The sequence below is a fragment of the Loxodonta africana genome, chromosome 7 (genome assembly GCF_030014295.1).
Source record: "Loxodonta africana isolate mLoxAfr1 chromosome 7, mLoxAfr1.hap2, whole genome shotgun sequence".
Lineage (NCBI taxonomy): Eukaryota > Metazoa > Chordata > Mammalia > Proboscidea > Elephantidae > Loxodonta > Loxodonta africana.
Window position 1 is genome coordinate 95,376,397 of NC_087348.1, and position 16,743 is coordinate 95,393,139.

At 38.6% G+C, this 16,743-nt stretch overlaps 1 protein-coding gene across 1 annotated transcript; it reads left to right on the forward strand.

The window, feature by feature from the left end:
* Window positions 1–480: 480 nt before the first annotated feature.
* On the forward strand, window positions 481–13,853 carry AQP11 (aquaporin 11). The gene is made up of 3 exons (XM_010598169.3): window positions 481–1,104; window positions 9,265–9,381; window positions 13,774–13,853. Exons 1-3 carry the CDS (start codon window positions 486–488, stop codon window positions 13,851–13,853), a joined length of 816 nt encoding a protein of 271 aa, XP_010596471.3. The 5' UTR covers window positions 481–485.
* The last annotated feature ends 2,890 nt before the right edge of the window (window positions 13,854–16,743 follow it).

Sequence of the window (16,743 nt, forward strand, 5' to 3'; positions counted from 1 at the left end):
TCATTAATGCCACTGAACTGTACACTTAAAAATGGTTAACATGGCAAAACTGTTATATATATTTTGCCACAACAAAAAAGATGGCAGAAGGCGAGCTCCTCCCCACCCCGCGCAGGGCGTACGTGCGCCCTGTCCCGCCGGCGGTCCTGGGGTCCCAGGGTCGCAGGACCCGCCGGGCACGCATGCGCAACGGGGCTCAGGGCGTGCGGCGTCCCTCAGCACGCTCCCCCCACCTGGGCCCGCTTGCAGTCCCTGAGGGAGGCGGCGCAGGGAGGGCGTGTGCCAGTGCCCAGCTGTGTCTGCCACACCTTCCCGGGGAGCCGGGAGCCGGGGAGCCGGGGAGCGAGCGGGGAGGAGTCCGCCGGCGCGACGCCCCCGGGGCCTCCCGTTTCTCTGGATGGGCCCGCCCCGACGGGCGAGGAGGAGGCGGGGCGGACTTCGGACTCGAGCCGGAGCCCGCAGTCCTGTCAGGCGGCGAGGGAGCCATGTCGGCCCTGCTGGGGCTCAGGCCCGAGGTGCAGGACACCTGCACCTCGCTGGGGCTGATGCTGTCGGTCGTGCTGCTCATGGGGCTGGCCCGCGTGGTCGCCTGGCAGCAGCTGCACAGCCCCAAGGCCCACGCCTTCGTCTTGGAGTTTCTGGCTACCTTCCAGCTCTGCTGCTGCACCCACGAGCTGCTAGTCCTGAGCGAGCAGGACCCCGCGCACCCCACCTGGCCGCTGACGCTCATCTACTTCTTCTCGTTGGTGCATGGTCTGACTTTGGTGGGCACCGCCAGCAACCCCTGCGGCGTGATGATGCAGATGATGTTAGGGGGAATGTCCCCCGAGATAGGTGCAGTAAGTCTATTGGCCCAGCTGATTAGTGCCCTATGCAGCAGATACTGCATAGGCGCCCTGTGGAGCCTGGGTCTGACCAAGTACCACGTCAGCGAGAGGAGCTTCGCTTGCAGGAATCCCATCCACGTCGACTTGCCCAAAGCGGTCATCATAGAGACCATCTGCTCCTTCATCTTCCACAGCGCCTTGCTGCACTCCCAGGAGATCCGAACAAAGCTTCGTATCCACCTGCTGGCAGCACTCATCACCTTTTTGGTTTATGCAGGTTTGTTACTCCCAGGAAACACTTGGCATGTCCAAAAGTTTTACCAGGTTCCATTTGAAACCCCTCTGTAATGTAAATATTGGTATTTCTGTTAGTCTAACCATTTTGCAGCATACTTTTAGCTGATGGGGCCAACATATAGATCTCTCATTCAGTGCTTTTTTGAACACCCAGCGAAAGGAGCCACTTCTATGCTGAAACTGAGATCTTGTTAGAGAGATATTGCCTAGGGTTCAAATATCCTACAAAGGGATTGTCTTACAGGTGGAGAGAAAAGATAACAGCTATCTTTTTCCTCATGCCGACGTGAAATGGATCCTTTCTCACACTCTCACTGAAAAATGATCCTGGGTTTAAAAAGTTCCTTTCAACTTAAAGCACAAGGCACATGACTGGGTTAGTAGTAAGGTTGGGAGTAGAATTTCTGTACTTCCATTTCCTAATTCTTTTTATACAAAAATTACTTTCATTTCATTTCTTATTTCTTTAATTATTCATTTTGAGTTATAAACTTTTCAGTGACCTATCAAGAAACGCATGTATTTTAAAATGAAAACTTGCTTGAAAGTAGCGATTTGTTTTTAAAAAACAGATAACTTGAGAAACTTGTTAATTTCTTTTAAATCATTTGTTTACCTTCACAGATCTCAGAAGCAGTGGGTAGCCTATATATTCTACACAGGACAAGGAAATCCAAAAAACAAAAGCTTAATGATAAAATGCGTCATTTTAAAAGATTATAACAGTATCTTCACTGGGTCTATATCTGAATTATAAAGTGTTTTGGAGACAGAAATCTAACAAAAGGAAATCTGTAGTTAATAGTCTATATTCAGACAGTCTCCTAATTGATAATGCTTGATCCCCGAGGGTAAAAACAAAAGACTTCCCAAACCGTTTTCCCTTCTTTAGATCTAGTACCATTATTTTAGTAGACACAGATGGAAATAAATGGTATTGGAGAGAGGGAAGGGTATATGTATTTGTGAGAGGTTGGTGAGTAGTTGCTTATTTAGTTATTAAAGTTTTGGCTAAAGCAGAAACAACTCCCGTATTTGAACAGAATCATCCCTGGCAAAAAGAGTTATGCCACAGTTTAGCTCTATATTTATACAATTAAAGGCAATAAAAATTGAAAAGCTTTTTTTTTAATTAATAAAATGTTACATACAGTTGGATCTCTTTCTGTACCTATGTCTCTTCCCTCTATTATCTTGAAGTTGGGAATTATTCTTCCTGTTTGGTTTTATACTTTTAAGACATACTTATGATTCCATAATTAATACTGTATATAATATTATTCACTTTTTTATAAGTGACAAAGATTTAGAGAAGGGAAACAAGATACTATTTGAAGTTACAGATAAATATAAAGTGATTGCAAAAAAAAACTATGAAATATGAATTTAAGGTATCCAAAAGCACTGCTCTTTTTCCATACCTTCAACTGAAATCCTTGAAATGAAGATACTAATTGATTGGGGCAGGAGAGGGGAGGATATAACAAGATCTCAGTGGAGGAGCAGTTATCAACATTCTCCCTGCTTTAGACTCACCTGGGGAGCTCTTTAAACATACCCGTTTCTGGGTGCAGAGATTAAGATTTAATTGTTCTCGAAAGGGGCTTACCAGTTGCCCCTTTGACTCTGATTCATGGCGACCCATGTGCGTCAGAGTAGAACAGTGCTTCATGGCGTTTTCAATGACTGATTTTTCAGAAGCAGATCACCAGGCCTGTCTTCTGAGGTGCCTCTGGGTAGGCTCGAACCTCCAACCTTTCAGTTAGTAGCCAGGCGTGTTAACCATTTGCACCACACAGGGACTCCGGAAGGGGTTTAAGGGATGGTATATTTTAAAGTTCCCAGGTGATCTCAATGTGGAACCGGTGTTGAGAACCACTGCTCACAGTCGAGAGCTCCACTGTCCAATTAGGTAGCCACTAGCTACGTATGGCTATTTAAATTTAAATGGAATTAAATATTGAGTTCCTCAGTTGCAGTAGCCACACTTCAGGTGCTCAGTGGCCACACATGGCTGGTAGCTACAGTAGTGGACAGGGCCGGAGACTGCAGGGCCAAAACCAGACCATTGTAGATTACTAGTTACAGAAATTCATAATTTACTATGATCTTCCTTTTCATCCCTTTTTTTTGCCAATATAAGGAGATAAGGAATTAATATTTACTGGGCACCTGGTAGATGATGAGTATTTTGCTAGGACATTTATATGCGTTATTTCAGTTAATCGTTATGACAACCCAGATTATACCCATTTTAAATAAGTGAGGCTGAGAAAGAGAGAGCCCTGGTTAACAGCTCAGCTGCTAACCACAAGGTCAGCAGATTGAACCCACCAGCTGCTCCACGGGAGTAAGATGTGGCAGTCCGCCTCCATAAAGATTTATAGCCTAGGAAACCCTACGGGGCAGTTCTACTCTGTCCTACAGGGTCGCTATGAGTCGGAATTGACTCAATGGCAGTGCATTTTGTTGAGGCTCAGAAAAGTGAAATAACTTGTCCAAAGTCACATAGCTAGAATACGGTGGAACCATGGTTCAAACTGACACTAAAGCTCATACTCATTTCATCATCAACATTTCTACTGTCTGCTCCTCAAAAGTTACAAATGATTCTGTTAAATCAAGTAAGCTTGGCAAACACTGGATTAAACAGGTTTTCTAATTTTACGACTTCACAGAGCATTTCCCACGCTATTGTATATTGTGGAACCTACAACAGGAGGATGCAGCACAGAGTTTTTCAGATGTGCGGGATCCTGTCTAGGAGTGTAGCAGAAGAGAAATACTTTGGGAAATGCAGCAATAAGCCATATCATGCCCCATTATCTTCTATGGATATAAGCCATAACTTTGGAATGGAGTTGTCCCAAAGAAACTGAACTGTTTTGGGACTAGGTGAACGTCTGTCCTATCAGGCAGAGGTGAGGGTTTTGTAGGAAGGATTTAAGAATGGGTTTTTCCTTTCCTAAGAATGGGTAGGAAGGGAAAAGCAGGGGAAGAATTGACTAAGACAGGCATCATTACAAGTTACTTTGATTTTTTTTTTTTTAAACTTTTAACAGCTAATGAACTTGGCTGCTAACCAAGAGGTTGGAGGGTCAATTCCACCCAGATGTGCCTAGGAAGAAAGGCCTGGCAATTCTGGAAAATCAGCCATTGAAACCCAGTTGAGCACAGTTCTAGTCACATGGGGTTGCCATAAGTAGTAGACTCAATGACAATTTTTTTTTTTTTTATGATACTGTTAGTACAGTTTTGACAAAGGTTGCATGCTGGGAGATTAATCACTTGGGCTTTGGGGGCACTCAGAAATCATTAACATGGGTCGCATCAAAATAACCGAGTATGATTTTAAGATAACAGAACATAACTGTCCTGCAATATAGCCACAGGCCCCTAGGATAGCCAGTGACCAAGGGGATAACAGCTGTCTGGTTGTGTGTTTACTGATTTAGCACTCCTTACTTCCATGTGCAGATGGAGGCCACTGATGTCATTACCACTTATGGTTACTTCCTAATCCGTTAGCTGGGATTTATTGGCTTTCCTAATAAAGTAAAAAAAAGAAAAAGCTGTGTAATTTATTAACATATTAGAGCTATAAAACTATTAATGCAGATTTCAGACATCTTCTTTGGGAAAGTTTAGTTCAATGAACAGGGTAAGAAAGAACTATGTTCATTTTATGCATAATTAATTAGCTATTGAAAAAATGTTATTTTACACATCTAAATCATCCTGTTATTCTTTACTATTGCACCCTATTTATTTCCTTCATAGAATCTTAAATTACACGTTTTCTGTATAATTTAATTTATCTTAATTTATAATTTAATTCAAATTAAATTTATACATTTGTCTCCCTGGATGATAAGCTTTATGAGTACAAAGGGCAAAACTGTTTTATTCATTACAACATATAAGCAGGACTTAGCCTAGTGCCACTTGGTACAAAGCAAAAGTAAATTAAACAAATACAGAATATTTATAGGATGAGTGAATGAATGAATTAGCAAATATTCTATTCACTTCTAAAAAGTCACACAGAAAGAAATAATACATATCTGGGTATTTCATACTTCATGTGTAAGGGCTTTCAAAATAAGTCTAGTACGTTGTCTGGAGAAACTAGTATTTTTAGTTCATTACTCCAGGAGTTTTCTGTATCCTTATCCTTCTAAGTCATGAAGAATACAGATTTTAGGTAAGTCTTTCACATATGTTCTCTTTAATACAAGAGCCATATGAAATAAGTGCTGTTATTATCAATTTACAAATGAAAAACAGCCCTGAATAGGTCTGATTAACTCAACACTTTTTTACTATGCCAGTGTAATATCGTGGTGAAGAGCACAGGTTAGGAGGTGAACTGTGCCCTTGGGCTGGGTAAACACTTAATTTGGGGCTCTGTTTCCTCATCTATAAAATGGACAGTTCTACTTTGTACCTCATAAGACTACTGGGAATAGAGAAATATATTTCAAGTTATTAGCATAGTACCTGGCACATAGTGTTTGGAAAATATTTTATCCTACTAATTTCCCACAAGCTTCCAGTATAACTGGATCATTTTTGCAATTATCAAATTGAATTTTTTGTTGTTCACAACTCTTTTTGAGATAACTTCAGAAAAATATAAGGTGTAACTTTCATACAGAAATTTGTCCATTTCTAAGTAAGTCAAAGTGAACTGCTTTTGTACAAAATCTGAGAGCAGTCTAATATCATTTTTCCAGGTCTGTAAGAACAAGTCTGGAAGCAGCTAGCTAGCTAGTTTACGTAGTGATATTAGCATATCAACAGAATGTAAACCAGCAAAGAAAAGCATAGTGTTTGGAGATGCAAACTTTGAGGATATTTGCCCAGCATTGTCTACCAGTAAGAGCTTGAATTTGTAGAACACAAGCATTCTGGTCATTAGAGGTATCTTCAGCTGTGGACAATGTTTTATTAGAACTCATCATGGACTCTTGCTTTTGCCCCGATTACATGTAATTTTCTGATAATGGACTGGGCTTCCCAGGGGACACTGACCAGGAAGAGGGTGGAGCAGGAGGGCTAGTTCCCACTATAAAAAATGAGTAAAATTGACATTCTGGCTTATACCTGAGTCTTCTGTGATTTTAATTAGTGTCATTCTATCACAAGAGAATATGATCATTCAGGCTCAGAATTGCCAAGTTTGGGACTAAGCCTTTGACTGTGATAATTTCACTAAGTGCATGCTGTCCTCTAAGACGCTTGGCAGTCCGCTAGCCAGCTCAGTAGCCCTCCTGCGTGATACAGCTTCTTCAGCATGCACTTCTGTGTCTTCCTCTTTCAAATGTCAGCAAATAGTAACTTGATTTTCCAAGCCATTTTCTGATAGTTCTGTGCCTCATGTCTTACTGTTTAAAAAAATGTATGTTTAATTACACAATACATGACTATGTCCTCTTTGCAAAAAACCGAAACACTACCAGTAAGACTAAAGTACCTTTTGACAGCCACCCTCCGCTCCTAGCTGCTCTCCTTCACTGCCTATACTCCCCACCATGGTAATCCTTATTGTGTGTATCCTTCCAAACTCTTTTTGGTGCATTTATTGTGTATATAGATATAACCCTACAGAAACTATATATATTATGTGTGTTCATGTTGACATATATCTTATCTGCAATTTGCTTTTTTTTTTTAGGTGGTAGTTGTTCAGTGATATATCTTGGAGATCTGTGTTAATATAGAGATTTCTCTCATTATTTCAAAATGCTGCATAGCATTGCAAATAGTAGTTTATTCAGCTCTTAGGGATGGACATTTAAGTTTTTCCCAGTTCTTTGCTACTATAAATAAATATCCTTCTTGATGTCTCCTTGTACCCAAGTATCAGTGTTTCCTTAGGTCAGTGGTTCTCAACTAGGGGAGGCTTTTGCCCACCAGGGGACATTTAGCAATGTCTGGATACATTTTTAGATGTTACAGTGGTTGGGCGCGGTGGTGGGGGAGGCGTAGTTTACTACACATATTCAGAGGGTGGAAGTCAGGGATACTGCTAAACATCCTACAATGCACAGGGCAGCCTCGCACAACAAAAAATTGTCTGGTCCAAAATGGCAAAGCGCAATACCACCCGTTTTTAGCCCTTTTTAAAGACAGAACCTGCTCCTGGTACCGATTTCTTTTCTGTTAACTACTGCTGTGTAACAAACCACCTCAACTTAAAATAACAATCTGTTGTTTCTCACAATTTTGTGGGTTAGATGGGTAATTCCTCTGGGATCACTTACGCAGTTGCGTTTAGCTGGGCAGTTGGTTGGGCTGAAAGATCTGAAGTAGCCTCACTCATATGCCTGGCAGTTGGTATTAGTTGTCATCTGGGGTGCCTCATTTTCCTCCATGTGGCCTCTCATCCTCCATCAGCTTAGACCAAACCAAAACCAAACCAAACCCAGTGCCATCGAGTCAATTACGACTCATAGCGACCCTATAGGACCAGCTCATTTATATATGGTATCAGGGCATTTTCCCAAGAGAGCAAAAAGTGGAAGCTGGTAGGCTTATAGCATTGAGGACTGGACCTGGAATTCAGTGGCACTCCTGCGACTTTCGGAATTTGCAAAGAATCACTTCTGCCACGTTCTATGGGTCAAAACAAGTCACAAAGCCAGCTCGTATTCAAGAGAGGAGGAAAGACTCAACCTCTAGGTGGGAAGAGCAGCAAATTCAAACTGAGCAGATGGGTGATGTGAAGATTAGAAGGGAAGTGAAGTTGTTTGAGTGTTGGGCTGGTATAATGACAGTATTCTTATACCTAATGGAAAATCTTCAATATACCATGGTATGGAATACTGAAGTAAACTAATTGAGGGCATGGTTCATTCCATTTTTATTGATGTCTAAATTTTTTTTAAAGAAGTCATAGATCGTTTATTATCATAGCTGGTATTACATTATAGGTTAAAGATCTATTTGTATGAGTCCTTATCTTTCTGCCCATGGTGTCTAGCATAGGAACTCAATATTCTTTTGTGGAATCAACGTGAAATGACACTTGCCACCCAAACTGTTGACCTTTGGCAGTTGCAGGCTTAACATTCTAGGATTTAACTATTCCATAATCATCCTGAAAGTCCACGATAAGGTGTCATTTATGTGTGAAGCATAAATGTGAATCACGCTTGGTGTGCCAGAAAAAACCCTTAGTCATTAAGTGAGCTTAGGTGATTGCTCAACGTCTTCATCTCAACCAGCTTCACTGTTGTCAGCCGAAGGAGTGTGAAATCTTAGTGAAATCTTGTTAGTCACTTAATCTTCCAATTCTACTGTATTTTATGAAGACAATATGCTATAGTAGCATATGTCAATGTAAAGTTTGTGAAGATCTTGGGATCTAGCTCTCTGGCTGAGAGGCAGATGTATGTGTCCAAGCTGTCACTTTCTAATAACTGCCAGAAATGCCACTGTCTTAAGGATGCTCTTATAGAAGTGTTTGGAAAGGCTGAGTCACCGCTGTGGCAAGTACCACTGGACAGGCAATCCAGTCTCCTTTGTCCTAGCAGATCTGCTTTCCTTATTATTGTGTGGCCAGAAATGTAAACTCCTAGACTCCACGTCAGAGATACCCTGGGGGCAGAGGTAGAAGAGGAATCCTGGAAAAGTCACCAGTTAAAATTTATGCTTCTTTCATGACTACTTATAGTCATTGCTTAGGTCTCTGTTGAGAAGTAAAAACAGAGCCAATGTTTGGTCCATTTTACTTTTTGTTTTTAACACAAAGTTTTGCTTATGCCCAAGAGAATCTGTGGTACCGTATCCATTTTTAAATGTATCTTCATTTCATTATTATTCATTTAAATTGATAAATGTTAAGAAGGGCAGCCAAATATCCTGTTTTATAAAAATGTAGAAAACAATAATAGAGCACATTAACTTTCAATGTGCTTCTTGTAGTGTATGGGAAAAGCACTGGGTTTTAAGTTCTTAATGTCTTATATCCTTTTCTTGCACCTGGCATATGATACGCCAGGTGATTTTGCAAAGGAGAATCATACAATAAGAGCGCTTTAATATATAAAATGAAATACACATTCAACATTTATTTGCAATTACAGGAAAATGTAAGATAACGGTTTCCTATCACTCTGCTTAAAATGTATTACAGGAGGAGGTCTAACAGGAGCGGTGTTTAATCCAGCTTTGGCACTTTCACTACATTTCAAGTGTTTTGATGAAGCATTCTCTCAATTTTTTATAGTATATTGTCTGGCTCCTTCTATAGGTAAGCATATTTTTATTTAATATGTTTGAGAGATTAGGATCTTAAAATGAGTTATCATTGTAATATGTCAGTTTCCAAAGACAGAGTAGGCACAAAAAAGAAAATGAAAAAGGCAGCTACCATGTCTGAAATAGCATTTTGTGTAGTATCCTTTAAAATGGTTTGAATTTAAAAGAAACAGAATTATCTAGTTAAGGATCATTAATTTCAGGTATGATGCCACTTTAAAAAACCCTGAGATAGAAGGGCAAAAGTGAAGCAATTACTTCCATTCAAAAATATTTTCTTTTTGCAAAAGGAATTTGTTTCTTTCCATTTGTGAGCTACAGATAAACTATCATTTAGTTTATTTGACTCATTTTGCAGAAGAGCATCTCATGGAACAATGTATACCTTTAATTAGTTTTTAAATAATCCAAAGTTCCATTCCTGCTGTTTCTATCTGGATCAGATATACAAACTCTACTATAAAGATGAGTCAAATAACACAAAAAATTATACAGTAACTGTCATCATAATATGCATTTTAGTTATATAAATTATCAGCATTTCTTGATTTTGTTTAGTCATCTATGTTTTAAGCCTGGGATTATAATTCATAACTATAAACTAATAGGAGGATGCCTGGCCTTTCATTAGTTTACTCTTTTTGTCCACCATTAGCATTCTGTTTCTTGTTTTCGTGTTTTGTTGCTGTTTAAAAAAAAAAAGAGGTACATATAGAAGGGAACGTTGGCACAAGTGCAAACAGCCACCACACTTTACTCCTCCCATTCAGCTTCCAGCCTCTTATCACACATTGTCTATTATGCTCAATAACACTATCTAGAGATCTAAACACTAAGAATGTCAGAGAAAACCTGAGTTTCAAGAAGCTAGTAGTGGCAGCTTTTTTCAGTTCTACAGATTGCTAGTATTTTCTGATAATAACTTCTTAAAAAAAAAAATTTTTTTTTTAAGAAGTTGAAAGTGTCATTGAAAACTTATTAGGCAGGTCTACTAGTAGTTTTTATATGGAAAAACTCCAATATGTCTTATTTGAAACAAATATTAGTGTATATAATTTGATATGCTTTGACTACAATTTTAAGAATAGGTCTAGGATACTATGGAATTATTCCATCCACTACCTCAAAGAACATTAAAAAGTTGGCATTCTAAGAAGAATCTTAAAGATCAGAAGTAATGACATTCTCTGTAAAAGAAGCATGACTTTTTTCTTAAAACACGTTTTCCAGCCCAAATCACTTACAAACTCCTTCCTGAAAGAGCACACTGCAAAGGCCTCATGTTTGGCAAAAAAGAAACCCTAACTCCTCCCCTACAGGAAAGCTTACAGACCAGAGGGTGGCACCTGGGGAAAGGGACTATATTTCTTTCCTGTTAGTGTATTTCAAACAGGAAGATCACCTGTTACCACTGGTCATGACCAAAACATTTTAAAGAACTGCTTATCCAAAAACAATCCAAACACCCAAACGAAAAACAAGTACACTTTATTTTTCTGCTTCCTATGCAAGGAATCTTTTAAAAGTGGAACTGGGATCAACCTCTTTTACAACTATGTATGTCCCTGTTTAGTTTGTTGAAAATATACATTCAGAGATTTTTTTCTTAGTTGGCCTAATCTATAGCTTTTTTCTAAACAGACAAAACATCAAATTTCTGTTGTGGTTTTTGGTTTAAAGAGGCCATGTTCCTATTTTTCTTTAAGTGATTTATGAATGAAAAAAAAATTAAAGTATCTTTTAATGTACATGGATAAAAGACAGACTAAAACCATAAATCTTTGGACTTTGTTTATCCTTTGAATTCACTGTTTAGATCCTACAGCTTTACCAAGTACAACTAAATGGCCCTGTTTAGAATATTAAATTCTAGCTTGCCACTGAATTTTGTCATAAATCGAAGTTACAATCCCACTGGGAAAAAATGGCCCAAAATGAAATAAGGTCACAATTAACCTCTAAGAAAAATAAGGACTTCTAATTTTACAAGGGTCATTCAGTGAGCTAGGTAAGAGATGAGTCAAAAAAAAAAAAAAAGCCAAAGTCAAATTAAGCAATGCCATGAAGAGAGAAAGACAAGTAATCCCAACAGAGATTCTATCTTCTTTCCCTTCTTGAGCAGGCAGAAAGCAAACTATTCTTGGGAGTCACAGTCCTTACTCTTTCTCATTCCTTTTTGTAACAGAGATAATTATAATTCCTCAACTGGTCCGTGCCATCTCCCAAAATTAATTTAAAATGTTAGAAAGGTGACTGTAAGAATGCATCTAAGGGGGAGGGAGGGAAAGTGGGAGAGGGGTACTCGCTAATTAGATAGTAGTTAAGAAGTACTTTAGGTGAAGGGAAAGACAACACACAATACAGGAGAGGTCAGCACAACTGGACTAAACCAAAAGCAGTTTCCTGAATAAACTGAATGCTTTGAAGGCCAGTGTAGCAGGGGCAGGAGTTTGGGGACCATGATTTCAGGGGACGTCTAAGTCAACTGGCATAATAAAATCCATCAAGAAAACATTCTGCATCCCACTTTGAAGAGTGGCGTCTGGGGTCTTAAACGCTAGCAAGCAGCCATCTAAGGTGCATCAATTGGTCTCAACCCACCTGGATTAAAGAAGAATGAAGAACACCAAGGACATAAGATAATTATGAGCCCAAGAGACAGAAAGGGCCACATGAACCAAAGACTACATCATCCTGAGACCAGAAGAACTAGATGGTGCCCAGGTACAACAGATGACTGCCCTGGCAGGGAACACAACAGAGAACCCCTGAAGGAGCAGAAGAGCAGTGGGATGCAGACCCCAAAATCTCATAAAAAAACCAGACTTAATGGTCTGACTGAGACTAGAAGGACCCCAGTGGTCATGACCCCCAGACGTTCTGTTGGCCCAGGACAGGAACCATTCCCAAACCCAACTCTTCAGACATGGATTGGACTGGACAGTGGGTTGGAGAGGGAGGCTGGTGAGGAGTGAGCTTCTTGGATCAGGTGGACACTTGAGACTACGTTGGCATCTCCTGCCTGGAGGGGAGATGAGAGGGTGGAGGGGGTTAGGAGCTGGCAAAATGGAAACAAAAAGAGAGAGTGAGCGGGGGGGGACAGAGCAGGCTGTCTCATTGGGGGAGAGTAATTGGGAGTATGTAGCAAGATGTATGTAAGTTTTTGTGCGAGAGACTGACTCGATTTGTAATCTTTCACTTAAAAAAGCACAGTAAAAGTTATTAAAAAAAAAGAATGCAGCTAAGAATTAATCTAGTTTATACCATTCACACAATGAAAACTGGCATATTCCATTTGCTCCTATGAAACTGCAATTCCGTTTTTAGAAAAGGTTTTAAATGTAATACTTTCTACTTTATAAAGAAAATGACAAAATTAGTGAATAGGTTAACACAGGGATTGTTTTTTTTTTTTTTTTTTTCAATTTAAAGCATTCATTTGCAAAACGCACTCATCTTTTTAAAATATGTTGTGGTATCTAAATGCTGGCCAACACGTAAGGTTTTCTGTTGTTGCCAAATATGAGTAAAATAATTTCAAATCTGCATGTGACAAAAACTCGTTCTCAATCTGACTTTAAACTGACCTAGAACTTTAAGCCTAAATACAGTAAGATTTAAAAGAAAAAAATGAAGTACTGTGTACTCTGCCTTTGAGATGGTGACTGAACCGTGTCTCCTCATTGCTGTCTGTCCCTACCTGCCACTGAAAAACTAAACAACTGCTTCATGCTAGATTTGTCTGGTATAACCTCAAAAATGAAGATTTACTGATACGTGGGTTTTTACATTTTTATATTGATTTTAAATTTCAGCATTGGCTGAAATTTTCACTTTTAAATATTATGCTTGATACTTCTCTAAAAGCTATTAGTGGTTGAGAGTGATGGAAAAAAATGCAAGAAGGAATAAAGTAAGCTAACATACTGTTCTTATTTGAGCATCCCAAGGAAAAACTCAAGTGCTCAGCTGCATTATCGTCTCGGTTCCTCCCTAGGGGCATGGAGGGACAGTGTTGCCATTTTAAAGAGAAGCAAATAGAGACTCAAGTCCAGGGTTTCTCAGCAAGTCAGCAAGGAGCCAGAACTAAAACTACAAAACTAAAAATTTGGACTTTGTTTATTCTTTGAATTCATTGTTTAAATCCCATAGCTTTACCAAGTACATACTGTTTTTAAGGATTCAGGGTTCAAGAAAAATAATGTGTGAATATTAGATTTAAAAATCTATGCTTCATGTAGTCTTAATGTAGACAATCCTTTTAAACATAGCTTCCCAAATCTCTAGGTATATATAATCATACATAATTTTAAATCATACCCTCTGAGTGATTATATACTTCCTTAAAGATTTTATTTTTATTTTATGGTATTTTGTTTTTCAGGTATATTGTTGATGGTTTTGATGTTCAGCCTTTTCCTTCCCTGGCTCCATAACAACCACATAATTAATAAAAAGGAATGACTACTTCAAAAGACTCAGACTAAGTTACATGACAATCAAACTGGATGTGATATTTTATCACCTCAGATTCAACATGCTGGATGCACTGGATTCTTCAATAATAAGCTTCCTTTGAAGAAGCTGCCTTATAGGTTTTACCACTGGGACTTAAAAAAAAAATTTAACGTGAAATTGAGGTATCCTGTGTTTCTCAGTTAAGACTTGTTCTTTTGAATGATGTATTAAATGCTGCTAGAAAACACTCATTACATTAAATATAAATTTAAAGTGACAACTGTTAACTTTGATGGGAAAAAAAAAAACAAAACAACTATAGGGTGAGAAGGAAAGGGAAGGTAATAGACAGTAAGACCAATGAAAGAGAAGTGTGTGTTTATCAAGTGTTACCTGAATGAATAGGATTTTTAACCCAAGTACAACAGTCATCCTGACAGAACTGGAGGGAGGATACTTTTCAGCCAGCACCTCACACAGTGTTAACATAAGCAGTGTCATCTTTCAGTAGTGTCAACTTTTCAAAAGTTACTTTTGGAAGCAGATTATACATCCACGTATATACTTAAGGGCCTTTCTCAATTTAAAACATACTCTAGTATCTAAAATACTTCCTCTAAGTAGACAATCTCACTAGCTTAAGGAAAGTCATTACTCTTTAAAATAATAAGATAAAGCACCTATACAGTCAAGATGTAAGCTTTTCGCATTCTCATTTGATCCTAACAACTACCTTATGAAGTAGGTAAGGGATGTATTTTTAATCTCCATTTCACAGATAAGGAAACTAAGTCTAGAAGGGTTCTCTGTCCTACCCCAGGTCACACTGGGCCAAATAGCAATTTAGACTTCTACTTCAATCCAAAAATTGCATTTGGTCATCACTATGACTAGTGTGGAAAATCTGAAGGTTTTGAAGAAGCATTACATACTTTATAATTATTAAAATTTGTTTAGAAACTTACTTTTGTTGTTTTTTTGAGGTCTAAAAAATGCTCAAGTTTTCCTCTAATAGCTTTATATTATTATAAGAGGTATAATTTTTATTAAAAGTTCAGGCCATACAAGGTTAAATGTGTTTCTCTTCAAAAGAAATTCCATTATGAGGGCCAGAATTGAAAGCAAAAAAATACAGAGTGAGATATGGTCTGTTTGAGTAATAATTAACAAGCAACTGATAAGCTGCCAAGTAATTTAAGCACTGCTTGGTGATCAGCTTGTAGACAGTCACTCTACTTATACCTGTGGATTGAACTGTTGCTAACTCTACCCAGTGAGGGAAGGCAGCCACTTTGAAAATTATGGATTCTGACTCTTGACTTAAAAATACATATCATAATCATTTTATTTTTAAAATAAGAGTTCACAAAATTGTGACTGAATGGCTAAACGCCATTTCTGACATGTATTATTTGGCCTGCACAGTACTTCACACAAATTCAGCCAATATTTTGTCTTTTTCACACAAAAATCTATAGTTCCAGCTTCTCTTGAAAAATCATCTGGCAATAGTAGGCCTGAGTTCTGCCGTGGTAACAACACAAAGTAATGGCTGTTCTCTTTAAAATGGTCTCTTGCCACTCCCTTTGTCTTCCAAACATGAAGCCAAGTTTCACTTATTGTTTCATAGCCATTTTTCTTATAATATAGAAATATTTTTTATTCATGTCTCTATCTTGAGGACTCTGTGGTTTAAGAAAAATGAGAATATTAACTTGTGAAAAACACCCAGCCGCCAGAGCCTCACCTGTCAGAATTTGAACTTGTGAACTTCTATGACATTACTGCCCCTCCACAGCTCCACTAAAGCTGGTTGTAAAGGTCATCAAAGACTTCCGAACTGTTAGATCAAGTTCTTACCCTTTTTACCTATCAGCAGCATTTGACACAATCGATGCTTTCTCCTCCTGAAAACACTTTCTTCCAGAAAATCATGCTACCTCAGTTTCTTTTGCTAGTTCTTCCTCCTTTTCCCAAACTAAACGCTAGAGTGCTCAGGGCTCAGTCCTCTGAACTCTTTTCTCTTTGTAGTTACTCCCATGGTAATTTCATTCAGTCTTGTGGCTGTATGACAGCTATATTCTAATGCCTCTCAAATTTACATCTCCAACTTGTATAACTGTCCTGAACCCCAGACCCATATCCATTCATCAACTGGATGTCTCTATTAGGTTGTCTAATGGACTTCTCAAGTTTCTAGTCTAGTTAATTCTAACTGCACAGTTTATGCATAATATTGAAGCAGTACTTTGACAAACACTCTTGTGCATGTCTTCTCTGCACATGTATTTCTCTAGGGTAGCAGGCTTTCAAACTTTTTAACATGGTCCACTAATGCAATTTAGTCCAAGTCACCATCTACTCTTGCCCAGATTATTGTTAATAACTTCCTATTTCTACTGCCTGAGTGATCCTATTTAAACAAATCATGTCACGCTTCCCATTTCAGACTAACAGGACTGTATTCCAAAGTAACTTCTGGGTTAAACCAACAACAATGCCCTATTTGGCAATTGTTTGTGAGCTAATACACATTATTAAAAAACATACTGCTGCAGAATACTGGAATGCTAGGACTAGAAGAACTATATACTTTAAACCATCCAAACAGCACACAGGAAGATTTCACAACCTCTTGTGGAAACACTCTTCAGCTTAACCCTCCCACCACAACGTAAGTCCTGAGATCTAGGCACCTTCTATTTGCTGCAGTAGCCTCTTAACTAGTCTCTTTGCTTCTAGTCTTCCTTGAGCAATTACTAATTATTGAAATAGAAAATAGGTATTTTGGTAGAATTTTATTTAAGGATTTCAGATAAGATCACTACAGAGCTAATTCTCATGCAATTCCTATTTTAAAAGTATTTCTAGAATGAGTGAGTCCACACCTGGTAAC